This window comes from Periophthalmus magnuspinnatus, chromosome 13 (genome assembly GCF_009829125.3).
Source record: "Periophthalmus magnuspinnatus isolate fPerMag1 chromosome 13, fPerMag1.2.pri, whole genome shotgun sequence".
NCBI classification, from domain to species: Eukaryota; Metazoa; Chordata; class Actinopteri; order Gobiiformes; family Gobiidae; genus Periophthalmus; species Periophthalmus magnuspinnatus.
In genome coordinates, this window is record NC_047138.1 from 30,848,528 (window position 1) to 30,869,282 (window position 20,755).

The 20,755-nt window shown below is 45.4% G+C and overlaps 1 protein-coding gene and 1 long non-coding RNA gene across 2 annotated transcripts; both read right to left on the minus strand.

The window, feature by feature from the left end:
• Positions 1-656: 656 nt before the first annotated feature.
• On the minus strand, positions 657-18,805 carry LOC129456157 (zinc finger protein 271-like). Its single transcript, XM_055225828.1, has 3 exons — positions 17,551-18,805; positions 6,691-6,736; positions 657-1,879 (listed from the first exon to the last, which is right to left on the minus strand). Exons 1-3 carry the CDS (start codon positions 18,779-18,781, stop codon positions 664-666), a joined length of 2,493 nt encoding a protein of 830 aa, XP_055081803.1. The 5' UTR covers positions 18,782-18,805; the 3' UTR covers positions 657-663.
• LOC129456767 (uncharacterized) lies at positions 1,883-6,904 on the minus strand. The gene is made up of 3 exons (XR_008648927.1): positions 6,810-6,904; positions 6,691-6,736; positions 1,883-2,029 (listed from the first exon to the last, which is right to left on the minus strand). It is a non-coding gene; the product is annotated as an uncharacterized LOC129456767 (long non-coding RNA).
• Positions 18,806-20,755: the final 1,950 nt, after the last annotated feature.

The window sequence follows — 20,755 nt, forward strand, 5'->3', positions numbered from 1 at the left end:
GGAATACTGCAAACTCATTGCACTTAGATGTGGAAATTAGTTCTAACGGCAGCGGAGCTGGGGGGTTTGTTAATCTGTTTACTGTTGAAAACAGGACACAAGAGTTGTTACTACAACTCCCAGTATGTCAGAAAAATACCTTTCTCTTGTTCTACATCAGCCTATTGATTATTCATCTGAAAGCACTCAGACAAATCCCATGAAAACAGAATGTTTTGTACTGCATAAGTTAGAAGTGTTTGATTGATTGACAAACAATAATCAACAACTTAATTACAAATGTTTATGTAAGAAAAGCTCACACTGTTTCAGCCCTTTGTGTGTATGTATTTGTGGCATTTCTAAAGTTCCTTGATACATATGTAAGACATAAGACATGACAAGCAATTGGTTAAAATAAAAGGTAGATTTTTTTTTTCATTTTCTTTATTTTACTTTTAATATTGTCATCACAACATCCATGAAGAATAAACTTTGTTATGGGGTAACACACAAGAGTAAAAATGAAAGGTTAAACAAATACAAAAAAAACCAAAACACCACCAATAAAAATAATGAAAAAATAAGATGGACAAAGTAAATTCCAGCTGAAAAGTTTGTAATAAAAAAAAAGCTTTGTTTGAAAAAATGTTAATCTTAACATAATGTTTGTACTTTTTGACTCTACACTGAGGTCGACTCCACAGTCTGGAGTCTCTGAAGCCTGATCTCCAGCTTTTTGAGTCTGACTTTAGCCTCACATGATCCAACCTCAGCAGCTCTGTCTCCTTTAGTGTGTTCAAGACAGTGCACTTTCAGATGAGCAGGTCCTCCCACACTGGTCACAGCTGCTGCTTTTCTCTTCAGTCTGGAAACTTGGTTCAGACGGTTCCTCACAGATCTTAAAGCCTTCCCACTCTCTTCACAGTCGTATGGTTTGTCTCCTGTGTGTGTTCGGTAGTGACTGGAGCGTTGCTGCGATGTTTTAAAAGCCTTTTCACACTGACCACACTCATACAGTCTAAAACAATTGTGAATTCTCATGTGTTTATTCAGATTGGATGAAATAGAGAAGGCTTTCTCACACTGGTCACAGCTGTACGGTCGTTCTCCTGTGTGGATTCTCATATGTTGATGGAGGACATTAGAATATTTAAATTGCTTCCCACACTGGTCACATGTGTATGGCCTTTCTCCTGTGTGGATTCTCATATGTACTTTGAGTGAACCCGAGTGTTTAAAAGCCTTCCCACACTGGTCACATGTGTATGGCCTTTCTCCCGTGTGGATTCTCATATGTACTTTGAGTGCACCAACCTCTTTAAATTCATTCCCACACTGGTCACAGCTGTATGGCCTTTCTCCCGTGTGGATATTCATATGTAATTTGAGTGAACCCGAGTATTTAAATGCCTTTCCACACTGGTCGCATGTGTATGGCCTTTCTCCTGTGTGCATTCTCATATGTATTTGGAGTGCATCAGCTCGTTTAAATGCTTTCCCACACTGGTCACAGCTGAAGGGGCTTTCTCCCGTGTGGATTCTCATATGTGCTTTGAGTGAACCTGATTCTTTAAATTCCTTCCCACACTGGTCACAGCTGTATGGCCTTTCTCCCGTGTGGATTCTCATATGTACTTTGAGTGAACCTGATTCTTTAAATTCCTTCCCACACTGGTCACAGCTGTATGGCCTTACTCCCGTGTGGATTCTCATGTGTGCTTTGAGTGCACTAGACTGTTTAAACGCCTTCCCACACTGGTCACAGCTGTATGGCCTATCTCCTGTGTGGATTCTCATGTGTGCTTTGAGTGCACTAGACTGTTGAAACGCCTTCCCACACTGGTCACAGCTGTATGGCCTTTCTCCTGTGTGGATTCTCATGTGTCGATCCAGGTTACTAGAATGTTGAAATTCCTTCCCACACTGGTCACATTTAAATGGCTTCTCTCCTGTGTGAGTTCTGTAGTGAACTTTGAGTCTGGAAGCAGATGGCCACATCTTTCCACACTGGTCACATGTGAACTTCATTCTCTCGGGTGCTGTAGTTCTGCATTAGAACAAAGGAAAGTTGATGTTAATGTAGTAAATTACCTAAACACTGTATTTTGATGTGGCTTTCTACGACAAGCAAATTGTCAGTTCGCATGAATAAGTTTTAATTTTTATGTAATATTGTTGCCAGTAGCTGTAATGGCCCCTTGTCTGACTGTCATGGACACCTGATGTCCCTGCCAGGGTAAAAGTGGACCACTCACTAATTTATCTTTCTTCTCTCTCTTCCCCAGGACACCAGATTGGCCCAGAGGTGGTGAACCTAGCACCTTTAGCATATTTTCTTTACATCAACCTATTAAATGACATATTTTTAAAATAAAAACAAGTCTTATGACAATCTCTACATTCGTGGTGCCTCTTTAAGCCATGGGTCGTAAACAGTAGCAAAAGATAAATTGAGGTAACATTTGCAAGGGAATTTAACCATCTTTGACCCCACCTGGACAACAGATAAGATATACTTACAGGAGTAGTGGCAGAGTTCTCCAAGTCCTTTAACCAATCAGTCAAAAGTTATGTTTTAGGCCTGGCATATAGAGCAGCTTCTTCTGTGTCCAGTGACTACCCCTTCTCTGTCTCTGAACATTGCTGCAGTTGGTTAAAAGCTCCTCCCTCCACCCATCTCCACTCTTTTGACTGGACCACAGCAGCCAGTCGGGAGCGTTTGAGGGCGGTGCAAAACTCACATGAGAGAGGGACATTATGCTGCCCCACAAGACAAAAGGCAGCATTACAATAATAAAGGTAATGAAGTGTCAGTCAGCCAGGTGGATCAGTCCATGGAGCTGTGGGCTGATGGGCTGAGGCAGAGGTGTGAAGGGCTGAGGGAGTGGGGCACTGGCAAAGTGAAGACATGTGGCTGTGTGGGGGAGGAGAGGGGGATGGGTTAAAAAAGCAGGTTTACATCACTGACTCACTACAGCCTCCTGAGGCTAAAAATCAAATATTTACATGAGCTACAATGACCTGCAATCACCAAGTCATGTTTATGATTATTTCACAGGTCTTTACACTGCACACAGGCACTAGACAGGGATGTCCACTGTCCCCATATGTTTTCATCAAACCAAACCACAACTGTTAGAGAAGAACAAATCCCCAGACCCTCCAGAAAATCAGACCTAATGCTGAACATCTGACTGTACTTACAAACCAGAAGTCCTCACTACAAAGAACAATAAATGTGAATAACCCACAACCTAAAGTGTGTCATCAAAATAAGACCAACCAGACATTTAAATACAGAATATGCTTTTTATATGGACAATTTTAATAACCCCTTTCCTAAAAGTATAATTACTAACTATGTTACAAATGCCAATCCTGGTGTAAGGGTAAAGCCAGGGGTAGTCACAGCTACTGAGAGAACAAAATGATGCTATGAAAATGGAACACTAACTGATTCATTCAACATAGTTTGCTTGTAGTACACAGCCACATCGAAACACACAGTGTTTAGGTCATTTACTTCATTGATATCTACTTTACTTTGTTCTAATGCAGAGCTACAGGATGAAGTTCACATGTGACCAGTGTGGACAGACGTGGGCCAAGGCTTCAGCACTCAAAGTACACTACAGAATTTACACAGGAGAAATGTCACAGCTGTAATCAGTGTGGGAAGGAATTTAAACAATCTAGTGACCTCCATCGACATATGAAAATCCACACTGGGGAAAATTTACACGTGTCCAGTGTGAGAAAGTGTTTTCTGAATCAACACATGAGAATTCACCCCTGGCACCGACTATGAGTGTGACCAGTGTGAAAAGGCTTTTACATCACAGCAACTCTCCTTTTCCGAATGCAAACAGGAGAGAAACCATACGACTGAAGGCTTTTCTGTGAGGAACCGTCTGAAACATGTCTACATTTTGCAGACTGAAGACAGAGCTGCTGAGGCCACATCATGTGAGCCCAAAGTCAGACTCAAAAAGCTGGAGATCAGGCTTCAGAGACTCCAGACTGGAGCTGAACTATGTGTACAGTCAAAAAGTATAGTTATAATAATGATAAAAAATGTTTAAGAATTATTTTTTATTGCAATCTTTTCAGCTGTAGTTTTATGTAAATAATGAAAGACGACTCAGTAGCGCCACCTCACACTTTGATTTTCATGAGGCCAGTGGGAGCCCAAATTAGAAAGGAAATCGACAAAAATCAGACACTTGCATCAAAAAATAGAACATGTCAGGACATGACAAAAATTATATTATGGCCCCGCCCTAAATCGTACAGGAAGTCAGCCATACTGGATCAAACCTGGGAATGACAAAAGCAGACAACCTCACATTTAGGACATGTCCTCGCACAAATTTCATCACTAACACTTCAAATTTGGCCAAAACACACTAAACACATGTGTGATTAAAGAATATCAATTACATTTTGAATATAACTTTGGGTTTAGTCATGTTGAATTTTCAACAAAATTAGGAAATTTCAAGAAAATATTTCTCTTTCACAGAGTTTTGTTTGGAAAAAGCCAATGAAGCATCATGAACGCTTCAAAATGACTCAATAGCGCCAGCTCAAAAATCTAAATCCATTACAGCAATGACAAACCTTTATTGTGACGTCTCATGCCCCTGTTCAAAGAAGAGTTCACCTGTGCCCCATTATACAACTCCATCCTCAGACCCAAAGCAAACAAAGAAAATAATGAGAACAATAGAGCTAGCCAGTAGACCCACTAAGGCTGAATGAGGGCCCAATAAGACTGAAACTGTAAACAACAGCTGTTTACAGTTTCAATGTAGTTGGCTCCTCCCTTCAGATCGATATAAAGAAGTGTCCACCAGCAATCTGACCAGAACTGAAGAAGCGGCTTGGATGAGCAGTGAAACCTCTTCACTTCTACAATTTTTTGTCCAGTTGACAGATTTAACGTTTGCTTTTATGATGGATCAGACCTGGATGACTAGGGAGGCACAACATAGACATTGTAGACAAATCAAATTTGGTACAAGCAGAGCCCATGTCAAGACAAGTCAAAAATTATATTATGTCTCTTCCCTAAATGCTACAGGAAGTCGGCCATTGTGAGCGGAACCCAGTCTTTGCAAAATTTTACCTGATGATACAGGATGATCTGAACGCAGTGATACACAATTTACACAGCTGACACATTAAATTGCTCCACAGCACACTGGGATGGAAAAAATGTGTTTGTCATAGATCATTGAAATTTGGTACACATATTCCACACATCATACTGAACAAAAAACCCAATAAGGACAGAGCTGTATCTCCAACCCGGCAGACGTGACAATGTGAGATATACGCTCATTGTAATGAGTGGAGTAGTATGATATAGACCAGTGGTTCATAACCTGGGTTCGATCGAACCCTAGGGGTTCGGTGAGTCAGTCTCAGGGGTTCGGCGGAGGTCAAGACACACACCCGACTCATATGATTAGCGGTCTGCGAGCGTCTTCAGATGTTGGCCCAATTCAACAAATGCACCTTTGATGTGTCTATCGAAGTACCTGCCCAACTTAAATGAGCCGTTTGAACGGCATAAAAACATAAAACGACATAAAAACTAAGAAAAGGAACAGACTTTACTGTGAAAATGACTTGAGAGTGGCACTTGTCAAGGTGAAGCCACAGGTTTCTGACCTGGTCTCTCAAATTCAACAGCAGAAGTCACTGATTTGCAGTAAATATTCATTATTATTCTAGCCTGATGGAAATTAGATGATGGGTGTGTGTGAAAATGTTACAAAATAATAAATAGCAAAAATACAATAAGTTCATTATTGAAATACATAAGGTTAAAAATTTAAATAATTTCAGTGTGGTAGTATTAAAAAAGGTCATGTCTTTGTGAAAAGGTATGTATGTAATTTGTTGTGAGTTCATGCATTGTATTGGTTTTATTCTTTGAACACAGTTATGTTAATGCACGATTCATTCTGTGCACCAGTAAAACATACATATGTCTTGAATTTGAAAAAAAAAAAGTTTTTTCAACAATCAAGGGTTCGGTGAATGTGTATATGAAACTGGTGGGGTTCAGTGTCTCCAACAAGGTTAAGAACCACTGATATAGACGCTGTTTTGGGAAAGAGGGGCAATGTAAACGGGGACGAGAGGCAGGGTCTTCGCAGTGGCGTGTATCCCACAGTCCCGAGGGGCGGCGAAGGCCTTTATCGCCGCGTGCGGCTTTAATTACCCTGATTACGCCCTTTGTTTTGTGCCACAGCATAATGTCCGTCTCTCATGTGAGTTTTACAACACCCTCAAATGCTCCGATTGGCTTGGTCCAGTCAAAAGAGAAGAGATGGGTGGAGGGGCTTTTAACCAGCTGCAACAATGTTCAGAGACAGAGAAGAGGCAGTGACTGGACACAGATGAAGCTGCTCTATATGTCAGGCTTTGTCCCATAACTTTGACTGATTGGTTAAAGGACTTCCAGAACTCTCTGCCACTACTCCTTAAGTACATGTAACACGTGTGTCAAGCAAAACATCATTTTGGGCTAAGAAGATCTGGTTTGGCTCAGAGGAAAGAGAGACAGTACTTCAGGTGATTATTAGCCAACACTTTAAATGTTTAAATCACCGACACGCACAATGAAAACGGAGGCAGTGTGCGCCAAAACACTAAAAAGTAACGTTAGCGCCGCTTAGCATTAGCTACAACACTCACCAGTTCCTTTGATTAAAGCCGTAACACGACGCGGTCACAGTGGGATCTGCAGGTTGAGGGACACAAAACTCAGATATAGACATATAAAACATGAAAGGTTTGAGGAGTTATCTACTTACAGCCGTTCTCCGCGCTAACATTCCTCCATCTACACACCGGTGCATCTGCTGTTTGTTTCCTGCACTGACGTCACACTTCCGCATGGGGATACCGCGAAGTATCGCGAGTGTTCGGGTTGCTATAGTAACGGAGCTTCCAGGCAGTAAAAGCGAGAACGAGAGGAAAATGTGTTTAATCATATATCAGATTTTATAGGCTGGGTCATGTCATTTAAAACTTTTGTGGTGCAGTAACAGGACTATGCCCTTTTTTGAAACCCCACTGATAAGATTCAAAATGGAGCATTTGTTTAAATAAACTATAACTTGATTTGCAACTAAGTTTTCTAAAACTTTTGCAAGTTATTTGGATATTGGCCGGAAATGATATACATTTTTAGTTGTCCCACCTTTTAATTTAAAGGCTAAACATGCAGTTTTCCATTATTCTGTTTTAACTGCCATTTGAGTCCATCAATTAAAAATATGTAAAAAAGGTTGAATTAAATATGGGGCAGTCGGTAATAGAAGTTTTGGGTCAAAGTCGTCAGCTCCCGTGGACTTCTTTGGGTCTATGGACGAGGTTCAGATTCAACATAATCAAGATCAAAAGGATCACCATTATTATCCAAAATGTCACATGCAGAGATAAAGTGCCTATTAAAAGCATCACGTATTTCCTCTTTAGAAACTACAACAGCTGAATCTCATAAAATATTGGTTTGGTAATGTATGAATATTAGGTTCTGAGAGTGATCTGACTGTCCTCCAGGACTTTGCTGGAAACTGCTGATAAACATTTATTTCTCTTTTTGCAGAAAAATGCCCAAATCTGCTCTAGTTGTGTGTGCAGGTTTCCAGGCAGCATTTCTTTCTCTAATTAAACTTGCAATTTCTGAGCTGAACCAAAGATTGTTGCATTTATTTTTTGTTTTTCTTTTGGGCGGTCAACAATTTCATTCAATGTATATATATAAAAAAGAAAACTAAACTTTAAGGCCATATCAGGGCCATGGAATGGTGACATTAGCTCGATATCACTCTAACACAGATCAGAGATAAAGTCCTGCTCACTGAAATGTCTATAGGATCCTCTCATTTTTATGCATGTGTCTTTTTCACTTTTGTATTCCAAATACATCCAAATGGACAACGGTCACTAAAATCAAGTGGAAAAACACCATTTGTCTTATAATCATGGGGTTTGTTTGTTAAGATCACGTCAATGAATGTGCCTTTGTTTAAATTTCTAGGGTCAGGTCGAGTTGGAATAGAAATGAATTGTACTTACAAACCAGACGTCCTCACGACACCTCAGGACACATGTGTGAAGTACTTCCTGGTTGTAGACCTGAGCACAGGACACATGTGTGAAGTACTTCCTGGTTGTAGACCTGAGCACAGGACACATGTGTGAAGTACTTCCTGGTTCTAGACCTGAGCACAGGACCCATGTGTGAAGTACTTCCTGGTTCTAGTCTAGACCCGAGCAGCAGTGTTCTGGATGTTCTGTTCTGTCTTAAAGCTCATTTGGAGAGGCCAGTGAGCAGGACGTTACAGTCGTCTAACCTACTGGACACAAATGCAGGATAAGTCTCTCCAAGTCTGGTTTTGACAGTTTACCTTTGATTTTTGCAATGTTTTAGGTGGTAAAAAGCTGCAGCTGTTATTGATTTGATGTGGCTGTTAAAGTTCAAGTCTGAATCTGTTAGTCTGTTAGTCCACCTTCAAAAAGTCCACCTCCATTCCACTTATTATTCTAAATTAGAAGCCTCTGTTTGAGGTGTTAGCTGCATAAAGAACTGTCAAAATGCACAAGAGACAAAACTGTAAACCTCCACAAGGCTGGAAAGGGCTACGGGGCAATTGCCAAGCAGCTTGGTGAAAAAGATCCACTGTTGGAGCAATTATTAGAAAATGGAAGAAGCTAAACATGACTGCCAATCTCTCTCAGACTGGGGCTCCATGCAAGATCTCACCTCGTGGGGTCTCAATGATCCTAAGAAAGGTGCGGAGTCAACCCAGAACTACACGGGAGGAGCTGCTCAATGACCTGAAAAGAGCTGAGACCACCGTTTCCAAGGTTACTGTGAGTAATACACTAAGACGTCATGGTTTAAAATCATGCACGGCACAGAAGGTTCCCCTGCTTAAACCAGCACATGTCCAGGCCCGTGTTAAGCCAATGACCATTTGGATGATTCAGAGGAGTCATGGGAGAAAGTCATGTGGTCAGATGAGACCAAAAGAGAACTTTTTGGTCTCAATTCCACTCGCCGTGTTTAGAGGATGAAGAATTATGATTACCATCAAAAGAACACCATCCCTACTGTGAAGCATGGGGGTGGAAACATTATGCTTTGGGGGTGTTTTTCTGCACATGGGACAGGACGACTGCACTGTATTAAGGAGAGGATGACCGGGGCCATGTATTGCGAGATTTTGGGGAACAATCTCCTTCCCTCAGTTAGAGCATTGAAGATGGGTCGTGGCTGGGTCTTCCAACATGACAATCACCTGAAGCACACAGCCAGGATAACCAAGGAGCAGCTCCATAAGAAGCATATCAAGAGTCTGGAGTGGCCTAGTCAGTCTCCAGACCTAAACCCAATAGAAAATCTTTGGAGGGAGCTCAAACTCTGTTTCTCAGCGACATCCCAGAAACCTGTCTGATCTAGAGAAGATCTGTGCGGAGGAGTGGCCAAAATCCCTCCTGCTGTGTGTGCAAACCTGGTGAAAACTACAGGAAACGTTTGACCTCTGTAAATGCAAACAAAGGCTATTGTACCAAATATTAACATTGATTTTCTCAGGTGTTCAAATACTTATTTGCAGCAGTAACATACAAAAGAAAAAAAAAGAAAAAAATAAAAATTAAAAAAATAATCTTAGAGTGTGATTTCCAGATTTATTTTTTTTTAGATTGTTAGTGGACATGCACCTGATATGAAAATTTCAGACCCCTCCATGATTTCTAAGTGGGAATACATTCAAAATCACAGGGTGTTCAAATACTTATTTGCCTCACTGCATGTGTCTCCTTTGAACAACTACAGGACCAGCCGCTGGTTTGGGAATAACAGACAGGTCAAAAAAGACACAGAAATGATCAGACAGAGCAACATCCACCACAATGACATTTGAAATATTTACTCCTTTTGTAATGAGCAGGTCCAGAGTGTGTCCTCTGTTGTGGGTGGGCTCGCTGACATGCTGAGTCAGACCAAAGGTTTCAAGGACAGAACTGAGCTCTTTAGTGTTTCTGTCAAACACATTATCCAAACGTACATTAAAATCACCTGTAATGACTAAAACATCAAAGTCTGTGCATACGACTGACAGATCTCAGTAAAATCATCAGTAAAACTCAGACAGTGCTGGGGAGGTTTGTATATGACTAAGTAGAGTATGGAGGGGGATTGTTTTAGCTGCATTTTAAAGGAAACAAACTCAAAAGATGAAAACACCCCAAATGACAACCTGTGAGTGACCAAATTTTCTCGAAGAAAGGCGCACACAAATCCACCCTTTTTGTTTACTCGTGTTTCAGATTCAAATCTGAAGTTCAGTGAAGTCCTTTTTCAGATTCTAAAACAAACATCTGTGCTCGTAACTCATTCATTTGTTGTTGATAGTTCCAATAGCGTTTGGAGAAATAATTCCTTTGGTTTCTTCCCCCCAACATGTCACTGGTACGTCAGAAACTTAGTTAAAAATGTAAAAATGGTTTGAAAGTCTTGGTTTACTTAAAAGAAAATCATAACTAAACAAATCTACCAGTACTAGAAGAGGAAAAATGATTAAAAAGAAAAGTAAAGAAGGAAGCAGCAGGAGCAAAGAAGGTCTGTGTCTGCACTCTTCAGAAGCAGAAAACCATAATACAACTACTAACTACGCTACAAATACCAATCACTTCATTGGTCCTGGTTAGATTTTTTAGAACTTGATTTTTTCCCCTTGGTGGGAATAACTCATAAGAGAATATCTTTAAGTGTACGGTGGCCTAAATATAAATCCCCAGAAAGGAATAAGAATTTATGAAAAAGGCAAATTATTGTTGATCAGAGGTGATGAAATAATTTAAATAAGTAATTATTAAGCCTATTGATTATTCATCTGAAGGCACTCAGACAAATCCCATGAAAACAGAATGTTTTGTATTGCATAATTTGGAAGTGTTTGATTGATTGACAACCAATAATCAACAACTTAATTACAAATGTTTATGTAAGAAAAGCTCACACTGTTTCAGCCTTTTGTGTGTATGTATTTGTGGCATTTCTAAAGTTCCTTAATTCATATGTAACACATGACAAACAATTGGTCTAAAATAAAATGTAGACTTTATTTTCTCATTTTCTTTCTTTTACTTTTAATATTGTCATCACAGCATCCATGAAGAATAAACTTTGTTGTGGGGTAACTCATAAGAGTGTTTCTGTGAACCAGAAATGAAAGGATAAACAAAGGTTAAAAAAAAAAAAAAAAGAAAGAAAAAAGAAAAATGAAAAAATAAGATGGACAAAGTAAATTCCAGCTGAAAAATTTGGGATAAAAAAAAAGCTTTGTTTGAAAATGATAGGTTCACCTTTTTAACCTATATTACAGTTCAAAAGAGAAGAGAAGACAAGAAAGATTATTTTGTCTCAATATTGAGGAGAAAGAGCGGGGAGGCAAAAACCTTCAGTTACAGAATCACCTCGCACCCTCCTTCTGAAGGCCCCCACCATTTTTCTCCTCCCTTTATTAACTTAGGGACCCTAGTGTCATGATGTCAGTTTTCCCTGTCCTCCCGTGCTCTCTCCCCCTCCCCTACCTGTGTGTCTGGAGCTGGGTGGAGTGCCTGACTCCTCCCGTGCACACCTGGGGTGCATCAGCCTAATCACCACCACCTGCTGCTGAGTACAAGAAGGCTTGGCAGTCTACACTCGGTGCCAGACCGTCCGCGTGTAAAACGTGAATGTTTCTAGCTAAGCTTTGTTATTTGGTACTTTCCTGCAAATGCTCATTTGGATTTATGCACCCTCCAGATTCCTGCCTCCACTCGCCCAGCTCCTGCCGTCACGTTCCAGTCCCGGTATCGTCTCCTGCTCGTCTCGTCTCCGGCTCGTCTCGTCTCCTGCTCGTCTCGTCTCCTGCTCGTCTCGTCTCCTGCTCGTCTCGTCTCCTGTCCGGTCCTGGTCTCTGGTTTGTCACCCGCTCCCCGCTCTGGTCTTCGTCTGCTCCGCCCGCCCTGGTACCGCACCTGCTTCTATCCCCGTCCTGGTCCTGTCCTGCCCGCCTCTACCTGCACCGCACCCGCCTGACCCGTCTCCCGCTCCCCGGTTCCTGTACCTGTTCTTGTGACCTGTTTAAAGACTGCATTTTCACCGCTGTAAATAAACACTGTTAAAACTGCTCTGGTCTGCATCCTTTGGTCCTATCCGCACCGTTACGACAGAACGGTCTGGCCACTATGGACCAAGCAGGCTCAGACCCGGACCAGACGCGCCGCCTCACGCACTCTCACCCCGAGGCGGTGCTGGGTCAGCATGAACAATCCATTCGAACTCTATTGGAGCTAAATCAGACATTGTCCCAGCAGGTGGCACAGCTTAACCACCAGGTGGCCGCGCTCCTCGTCACCCCGCCTGCTGCAGCTGGAGCGCCGCCACGCCTCCCGGAGCCGAGAGGCACGGATCCGGAGCCGTATGCTGGACAACCTCACCTCTGTCGCGGATTCCTGTTCCAGTGCGAGTTCATGTTCCAGCAATGCCCTTCTCGTTTCAGCTCGGGGGCCACCAAGATCCGGTATATATGTGGATTACTCCGGGGCAGAGCTCTCCAGTGGGCAGAGGCGCGCCTAATGAAGACGTCTGTGGATAGCCTGGATTTTAATGAATTTGTGTCCACGTTTAAGCTGGTGTTTGACCACCCGCACTACCAGGACAATGCTGCCTCCCGGTTATTGACTCTCAGCCAGGGCTCCAGGACGGTAGCGGATTATTCCATTGAATTCTGGACACATGCGGCGGAGCTGGACTGGACGGACAGCGCGCTGCGGGCTGTGTTTGTGCGGGGCCTGAACGAGACTTTGAAAGATGAATTGGTTTCCCGGGACGAACCCCCCGACCTGCGGAGCCTCATCTCCCTCACTCACCGTATTGACAACCGGCTACGGGCTCGTCGCCGAGAGAGACGCCGGTCACCGGTCCCGCCGGAGCCACGCGCTGCCCCGCCCCCGCCAGATGAGCCCATGCAACTCGACAGGACCCTTGTGTCGGCCGAGGAGCGTCAACGGAGGCGTCGCCTGGCCGGGGCTTGCCTCTACTGCGGTGAGCGCGGACATTATGTGGTCACTTGCCCAGTTCGGCCAAAAGGGGGGGCCCACCAGTAGCGCTGGGAGTACTGGTGGGCGAGCAACACATCCTGGACTCTACTAATAGACTGCGGCTCAGCGCCACCCTGTGCGTTCGCACAGAGACTTTATGCGTTTCCGCCCTTATCGACTCCGGGGCTGAGAAGGACTTTATTGATGCCCAAGTCGCGGAGCAGCTCGGGGTCTACCTGGAGCCCCTCGAACGCCCCTTAAATGCCCAGGGGCTCAATGGACGTTTTCTGGGGCACATCACCCACATCACAGAACCTGTCACCGTGATTCTGTCCGGCAACCACCAAGAGAACCGTCAGTTTCATGTCCTGTCCTCCTCCGCTTCTCCTCTGGTCCTTGGTTACCCCTGGCTACGCGCCCACAACCCTGTTTTCGATTGGGCCAGGGGCGGAGTTTCGGGCTGGAGTCCCGATTGCCACGCCAAGTGCCTTCGGTCCGCCCTCCCTCCGGCCGGGAGGTCCGTTCCTGTCGCCGATCCGTCCCCAGACACCCCCAATCTGTCCTCGGTGCCTGCTGAATATCACGACCTGGGGGAGGTTTTTAGCAAGAGCAAGGCCCTCTCTTTACCGCCCCACCGCCCATATGACTGCGCCATTGACCTCCTGCCGGGTGCCCCACTACCATCTAGCAGGCTATATAACCTGTCTAAACCTGAACGCGAGTCAATGGAGGACTATATCCGTGGGTCCCTTGCTGCCGGAATCATCCGCCCGTCCACTTCACCCGTGGGAGCGGGGTTCTTCTTTGTGGCCAAGAAGGACAAATCCCTGCGGCCTTGCATTGATTATCGGGGTCTGAACAATATAACTGTAAAGAATAAATACCCGCTACCCCTACTGGACTCGGCATTTACGCCCCTCCACGGTGCGACCATCTTTTCCAAGTTGGATTTGCGGAATGCGTACCACCTGGTGCGCATCAGGGAGGGAGACGAATGGAAGACGGCCTTCAAGACACCCCTGGGACATTTCGAATACTTGGTTATGCCCTTCGGTCTCACCAACGCCCCTGCCGTATTCCAAGCCCTCATCAATGATGTGCTCCGTGATTTCCTTAACCGATTCATCTTTGTTTACTTGGATGACATCTTGATTTTCTCGCGGTCCCTCCAGGAGCATCACCAGCACGTTCGCCAGGTTCTCCAGCGCCTCCTCGAGAATAAACTGTTCGTGAAAGCTGAGAAATGCGAGTTTCACGCAGAGGAGGTCAGCTTTTTGGGCTTCATTGTGGGGCGGGGCCAAGTAAGAGCTGATCCTGAAAAGATCCAGGCTGTCACTGAGTGGCCCATTCCTACCAACCGGAGACAGCTCCAGAGATTTATCGGCTTTGCCAATTTTTATAGACGTTTCATCCGGGATTTTAGTAGGGTTATCTCGCCCTTAACTAAACTCACCTCTCCTGCTTTGCAGTTTGCCTGGTCCCCTGAGGCGCAGACAGCCTTCGAGAAGCTTAAGAGACTATTTACCTCCGCTCCCATCCTGCACCAGCCCGACCCTTCACGGCAATTCATCGTGGAGGTCGACGCCTCCGACTCGGGAGTGGGGGCCGTGCTTTCGCAGAGGTTCGACCCCCACAACCGCCTCTGTCCCTGCGCCTTCTTTTCCCGGCGATTGTCCTCGGCCGAGGTCAATTATGACGTGGGGGATCGGGAGCTCCTTGCCGTAAAGCTGGCCTTGGAGGAGTGGCGCCACTGGCTCGAAGGGGCGGAGCAACCATTCATCGTCTGGACCGACCATAAAAACTTGGAGTACATCCAGTCCGCCAGGCGCCTCAATCCCCGTCAAGCTCGTTGGTCCCTCTTCTTCAGCCGCTTCAACTTTCTCCTCACCTACCGCCCCGGATCTCGGAACGTCAAACCAGATGCCCTCTCCCGCCAGTTCGCCCTGGAGGATAGCCCGGTCACCGCAGAAACAATTATCCCCTCCTCGTGTGTGGTGGCCGCGGTCCATTGGGAAATCGAGGACACCGTCCGAGAGGCCCAGACCAACGACCCCGACCCAGGTAACGGCCCTCCAGATAAACTGTTTGTTCCCGATTCTGTCCGGTCTCAGGTGCTCCAGTGGGTCCATGCCTCCCGTTTCGCCTGCCATCCTGGTGCCGGTCGCTCTCTCTCCCTCCTCAGGAGACGCTTCTGGTGGCCCACGATGGACACAGACACCCGGGCTTATGTCGCCGCCTGCCAGGTATGTGCTCGGGCCAAGGCCTCCCACTCACCCCCTTCTGGTCTCTTGCATCCTCTCCCAGTTCCTCGTCGCCCTTGGTCCCACATCGCCTTGGACTTCGTGACGGGCCTTCCCCCTTCCCAGGGGAACACGGTGGTTCTCACCATTGTGGACCGCTTCTCCAAGGCCGCCCATTTCGTTGCCCTGCCTAAGCTCCCCACAGCCAAAGAAACTGCCGACCAGCTGACCAGTCATGTCTTCCGACTCCACGGCATCCCGGTGGACATCGTGTCCGACAGAGGGACCCAATTCACCTCTCAGGTATGGCGGTCTTTCTGCGACAGTTTGGGGGCCACGGTCAGCCTCACGTCCGGGTTCCACCCACAATCTAATGGGCAGACGGAGCGGGCCAACCAAGACCTGGAGTCGGCTCTACGGTGCACAGCCTCCGCCAACCCCGCGACCTGGAGTACTCACCTGCCCTGGATAGAGTACGCTCACAACTCCCTCGTGAGTTCCGCCACTGGTATGTCCCCCTTCGAGGCATCGCTGGGATACCAACCCCCTCTCTTCCCCACGGAGGAGAGGGACCTCGCCGTCCCGTCTGTTCAGCGCCATCTCCAGCGCTGTCGCCGGATCTGGAAGAAGGCCAGGGCGGCCCTTCTTCGGGCTGGAGCGCGCACTAAGGCGACGGCCGATCGCCACCGTGTCCCGGCGCCCGTATACCAACCTGGCCAGATGGTTTGGCTCTCCGCCAAGACGATCCCGCTGAAGACGGACTCCCGTAAGCTGTCCCCCCGATTCCTGGGACCGTTTAAGATCATGAGGATCATAAATCCATCGGCGGTGCGCCTCCAGTTACCCCCGTCTCTCCGGATTCATCCGACCTTTCACGTCTCCCAGGTTAAACCAGTCCGGACCAGCGACCTGTGCCCTCCGGCCGATCCCCCACCGCCCGCCCGAGTCATTGACGGCCACCCGGCGTTCACCGTCCGCCGCCTGATTGACGTTCGTCGCCGTGGTAGGGGCCTCCAGTACCTCGTCGATTGGGAGGGTTACGGTCCGGAGGAGCGATCCTGGGTGCCCAGGGCACGCATTCTGGATCCCGACATGGTGAGAGACTTCCACCGCGCTCATCCTGACAAGCCTGGGGGTCCACCAGGAGGTGGACCTTAGGGGGGGGGTACTGTCATGATGTCAGTTTTCCCTGTCCTCCCGTGCTCTCTCCCCCTCCCCTACCTGTGTGTCTGGAGCTGGGTGGAGTGCCTGACTCCTCCCGTGCACACCTGGGGTGCATCAGCCTAATCACCACCACCTGCTGCTGAGTACAAGAAGGCTTGGCAGTCTACACTCGGTGCCAGACCGTCCGCGTGTAAAACGTGAATGTTTCTAGCTAAGCTTTGTTATTTGGTACTTTCCTGCAAATGCTCATTTGGATTTATGCACCCTCCAGATTCCTGCCTCCACTCGCCCAGCTCCTGCCGTCACGTTCCAGTCCCGGTATCGTCTCCTGCTCGTCTCGTCTCCGGCTCGTCTCGTCTCCTGCTCGTCTCGTCTCCTGCTCGTCTCGTCTCCTGCTCGTCTCGTCTCCTGTCCGGTCCTGGTCTCTGGTTTGTCACCCGCTCCCCGCTCTGGTCTTCGTCTGCTCCGCCCGCCCTGGTACCGCACCTGCTTCTATCCCCGTCCTGGTCCTGTCCTGCCCGCCTCTACCTGCACCGCACCCGCCTGACCCGTCTCCCGCTCCCCGGTTCCTGTACCTGTTCTTGTGACCTGTTTAAAGACTGCATTTTCACCGCTGTAAATAAACACTGTTAAAACTGCTCTGGTCTGCATCCTTTGGTCCTATCCGCACCGTTACGACACCTAGTTACAAATGCAAAAACATATGACGAAATTCACAGAGAAATATATTCTGTTATTGCATTTCTAGAAGGTCACTCTTCCCCTTCGCACAAACATCCTCCCATGATGTTTCTGTTTTAGGGTTTCACAGTGACCTTCTTCCCGTGGGATCCTGCACTTTCAAAAGACATTTTCTGCAAGACTCAAGAACAAACATTAGTGCAGATTACATAGTTTACATAGTTGAAAATAATGATTATAATAAAGAGTGAACATTACAGTACCTTTAAAATGAACAGTGAGATAACATAATATAACTTGAATATATGTGTTGAAGCCATCAGAAAAAAATCTTAATCTTAACATAATGTCTGTACTTTTTGACTCTACACAGAGGTCGACTCCACAGTCTGGAGTCTCTGAAGCCTGATCTCCAGCTTTTTGAGTCTGACTTTAGCCTCACATGATCCAGCCTCAGCAGCTCTGTCTCCTTTAGTGTGTTCAAGACAGTGCACTTTCAGATGAGCAGGTCCTCCCACACTGGTCACAGCTGCTGCTTTTCTCTTCAGTCTGGAAACTTGGTTCAGACGGTTCCTCACAGATCTTAAAGCCTTCCCACTCTCTTCACAGTCGTATGGTTTGTCTCCTGTGTGTGTTCGGTAGTGACTGGAGCGTTGCTGCGATGTTTTAAAAGCCTTTTCACACTGACCACACTCATACAGTGTAGAACAACTGTGAATTCTCATGTGTCTATTCAGATTGGATGAATGAGAGAAAGCTTTCTCACACTGGTCACATATGTATGGTCGTTCTCCCGTGTGGATTCTCATATGTACTTTGAGTGTACCCGAATCTCTAAATGCCTTCCCACACTGGTCACAGCTGTAGGGGCTTTCTCCTGTGTGGATTCTCATATGTGCTCTGAGTGCAAAAGCCTGTTTGAATTCATTCCCACACTGGTCACAGCTGTATGGCCTTTCTCCTGTGTGGATTCTCATGTGTACTTTAAGTGCATCAGCACTTTTAAATGCCTTCCCACACTGGTCACAGCTGTACGGGCTTTCTCCTGTGTGGATTCTCATGTGTACTTTAAGTGCATCAGCACTTTTAAATGCCTTCCCACACTGGTCACAGCTGTAGGGGCTTTCTCCTGTGTGGATTCTCGTATGTATGTTGAGTGCATCAGCGCGTTTAAATGCTCTCCCACACTGGTCACAGCTGTAGGGGCTTTCTCCTGTGTGGATTCTCATATGTGCTCTGAGTGCAAAAGCCTGTTTGAATTCATTCCCACACTGGTCACAGCTGTACGGTCGTTCTCCTGTGTGGATTCTCATATGTGCTCTGAGTGTACCCGAGTCTCTAAATTCATTCCCACACTGGTCACAGCTGTACGGGCTTTCTCCTGTGTGGATTCTCATATGTACTTTTAGTGCACTAGACTGTTTAAATGCCTTCCCACACTGGTCACAGCTGTATGGCCTTTCTCCCGTGTGGACTCTCATGTGTCGATCCAGATGATCAGACCGTCGAAATTCCATTCCACACCGGTCACATTTAAATGGCTTCTCTCCTGTGTGAGTTCTGTAGTGAACTTTGAGACTGGAAGCAAAAGGCCACATCTTTCCACACTGGTCACATGTGAACTTCATTCTCTCGGGTGCTGTAGTTCTGCATTAGAACAAAGGAAAGTAGATGTTAATGTAGTAAATGACCTAAACACTGTGTTTTGACGTGTATTTGTACGACAAGCAAGTTGTCAGTTTCTATGAATAAGTTTTAATTTTTATGTAATATTGTTAGAAGTAACTGTAATGGCCTTTTGTCTTACTGTCAGATACACCTGATGTCACTGCCAGGGTAAAACAGCGGACCACTCTCTAATTTGTGTTTCTTCTCTCCCTTCCCCAGTACACAAGACCGGTCCAGAGGCGGTTAACTTAGGACCTTTTTCAGATTTTCGGTACATCAAGCTATTAAATGGCATTTTTGTAAAATAAAAACAAGTCTTATGTCAATCTATAACTTCTTGGTGACTCTTTAAGCCATGGGTCGTAACATAAATCTATGTGACAATTATACTTTGACCTGTTTGCCTGCGTGGAGACTCCAACGTGGAATGCCATACGTACTCAGAAAAGCCACATATATGTTTGTAATCAGAAGATCAGATAAGCACACCTGTTTTGTTTACTTTGTCTTCAGTGAACCCAGATAACATGTTCATGTCTATACACAGCATGTTAATTATTAAGAGCGTGGGACACGTGGTGCTTTTCTATCTTGTAAGAGGTTTCTGGGCTTTTGTGTATATAAGAGCCACACTGGCCATGATAAAACAAGAGACGGTGAGGAAAATCAACTTGAATCAAGCCTGTATCTGCTTGAGCCAAAAATAAACAGACTGAATTGAGAATTTGCTTAATTCTTCTGGACTCTTGTTTTCAGTTTGCCTCCGGAAAAAACTGACAGGGTTTTAACCATCTTTGACCCCACCTGGACAACAGATAAGATATACTTACAGGAGTAGAGGCAGAGAGTTCTCCAAGTCTTTTAATCAGTCAATAGTTATGTTTCAGGCCTGGCATATAGAGCAGCTTCTTCTGTGTCCGGTGACTACCCCTTCTCCGTCTCTGAACATTGCTGCAGTTGGTTAAAAGCTCCTCCCTTCACCCATCTCCACTCTTTTGATTGGACCACAGCAGCCAGTCGGGAGCGTTTGAGGGCGGTGCAAAACTCACATGAGAGAGGGACATTATGTTGCCCCACAAGACAAAAGGCAGCATTACAATAATAAAGGTAATGAAGTGTCAGTCAGCCAGGTGGATCAGTCCATGGAGCTGTGGGCTGATGGGCTGAGGCAGAGGTGTGAAGGGCTGAGGGAGTGGGGCACTGGCAAAGTGAAGACATGTGGCTGTATATATATACATGAGCTACAATGACCTGCAATCACAAATCAAAGTCATTTTTATGATTATTTCATAAATAATCAAACAAAAACAGTTTTGTTTTTACACTGCACACAGGCACTAGACAGGGATGTGCACTATCTCCATATGTTTTCATCAAACCAAACCCCAACTATTAGAGAAGAACAAATCCCCAGACCCTCCAGAAAATCAGTCTTAATGCTGAACATCTGACTGTACTTACAAACCAGAAGTCCTCACTACAAAGAACAATAAATGTGAATAACCCACAACCTAAAGTGTGTCATCAAAATAAGACCAACCAGATATGTAAATACAAGATAATTTTCTTTTTTTAATGAATATTTTATTTCAGGAAGAAAACAGATTACAGGCACATTTTTTCCAGTTCAAGAATTGTATAAAACATAATTAATCAAAGCCCCTAAAAAGTGCTTGTCAAAACTATACCATGCTCATTTAGTCCCATCCCGTTTTAGTATATTGAAGGAATAGAAAGGGAAAAAAACTATTTACAAGAACCAGGGAGCTTACATGGAAAAACAAAGTGCATATATTATTAACAATAATATATACATGTATTCCCTGATAGAACCATAGTAATAACAAATCAATAAACAACATGATCGCCTGTTATTAAATAAATAGAATATTACAACTTAACCT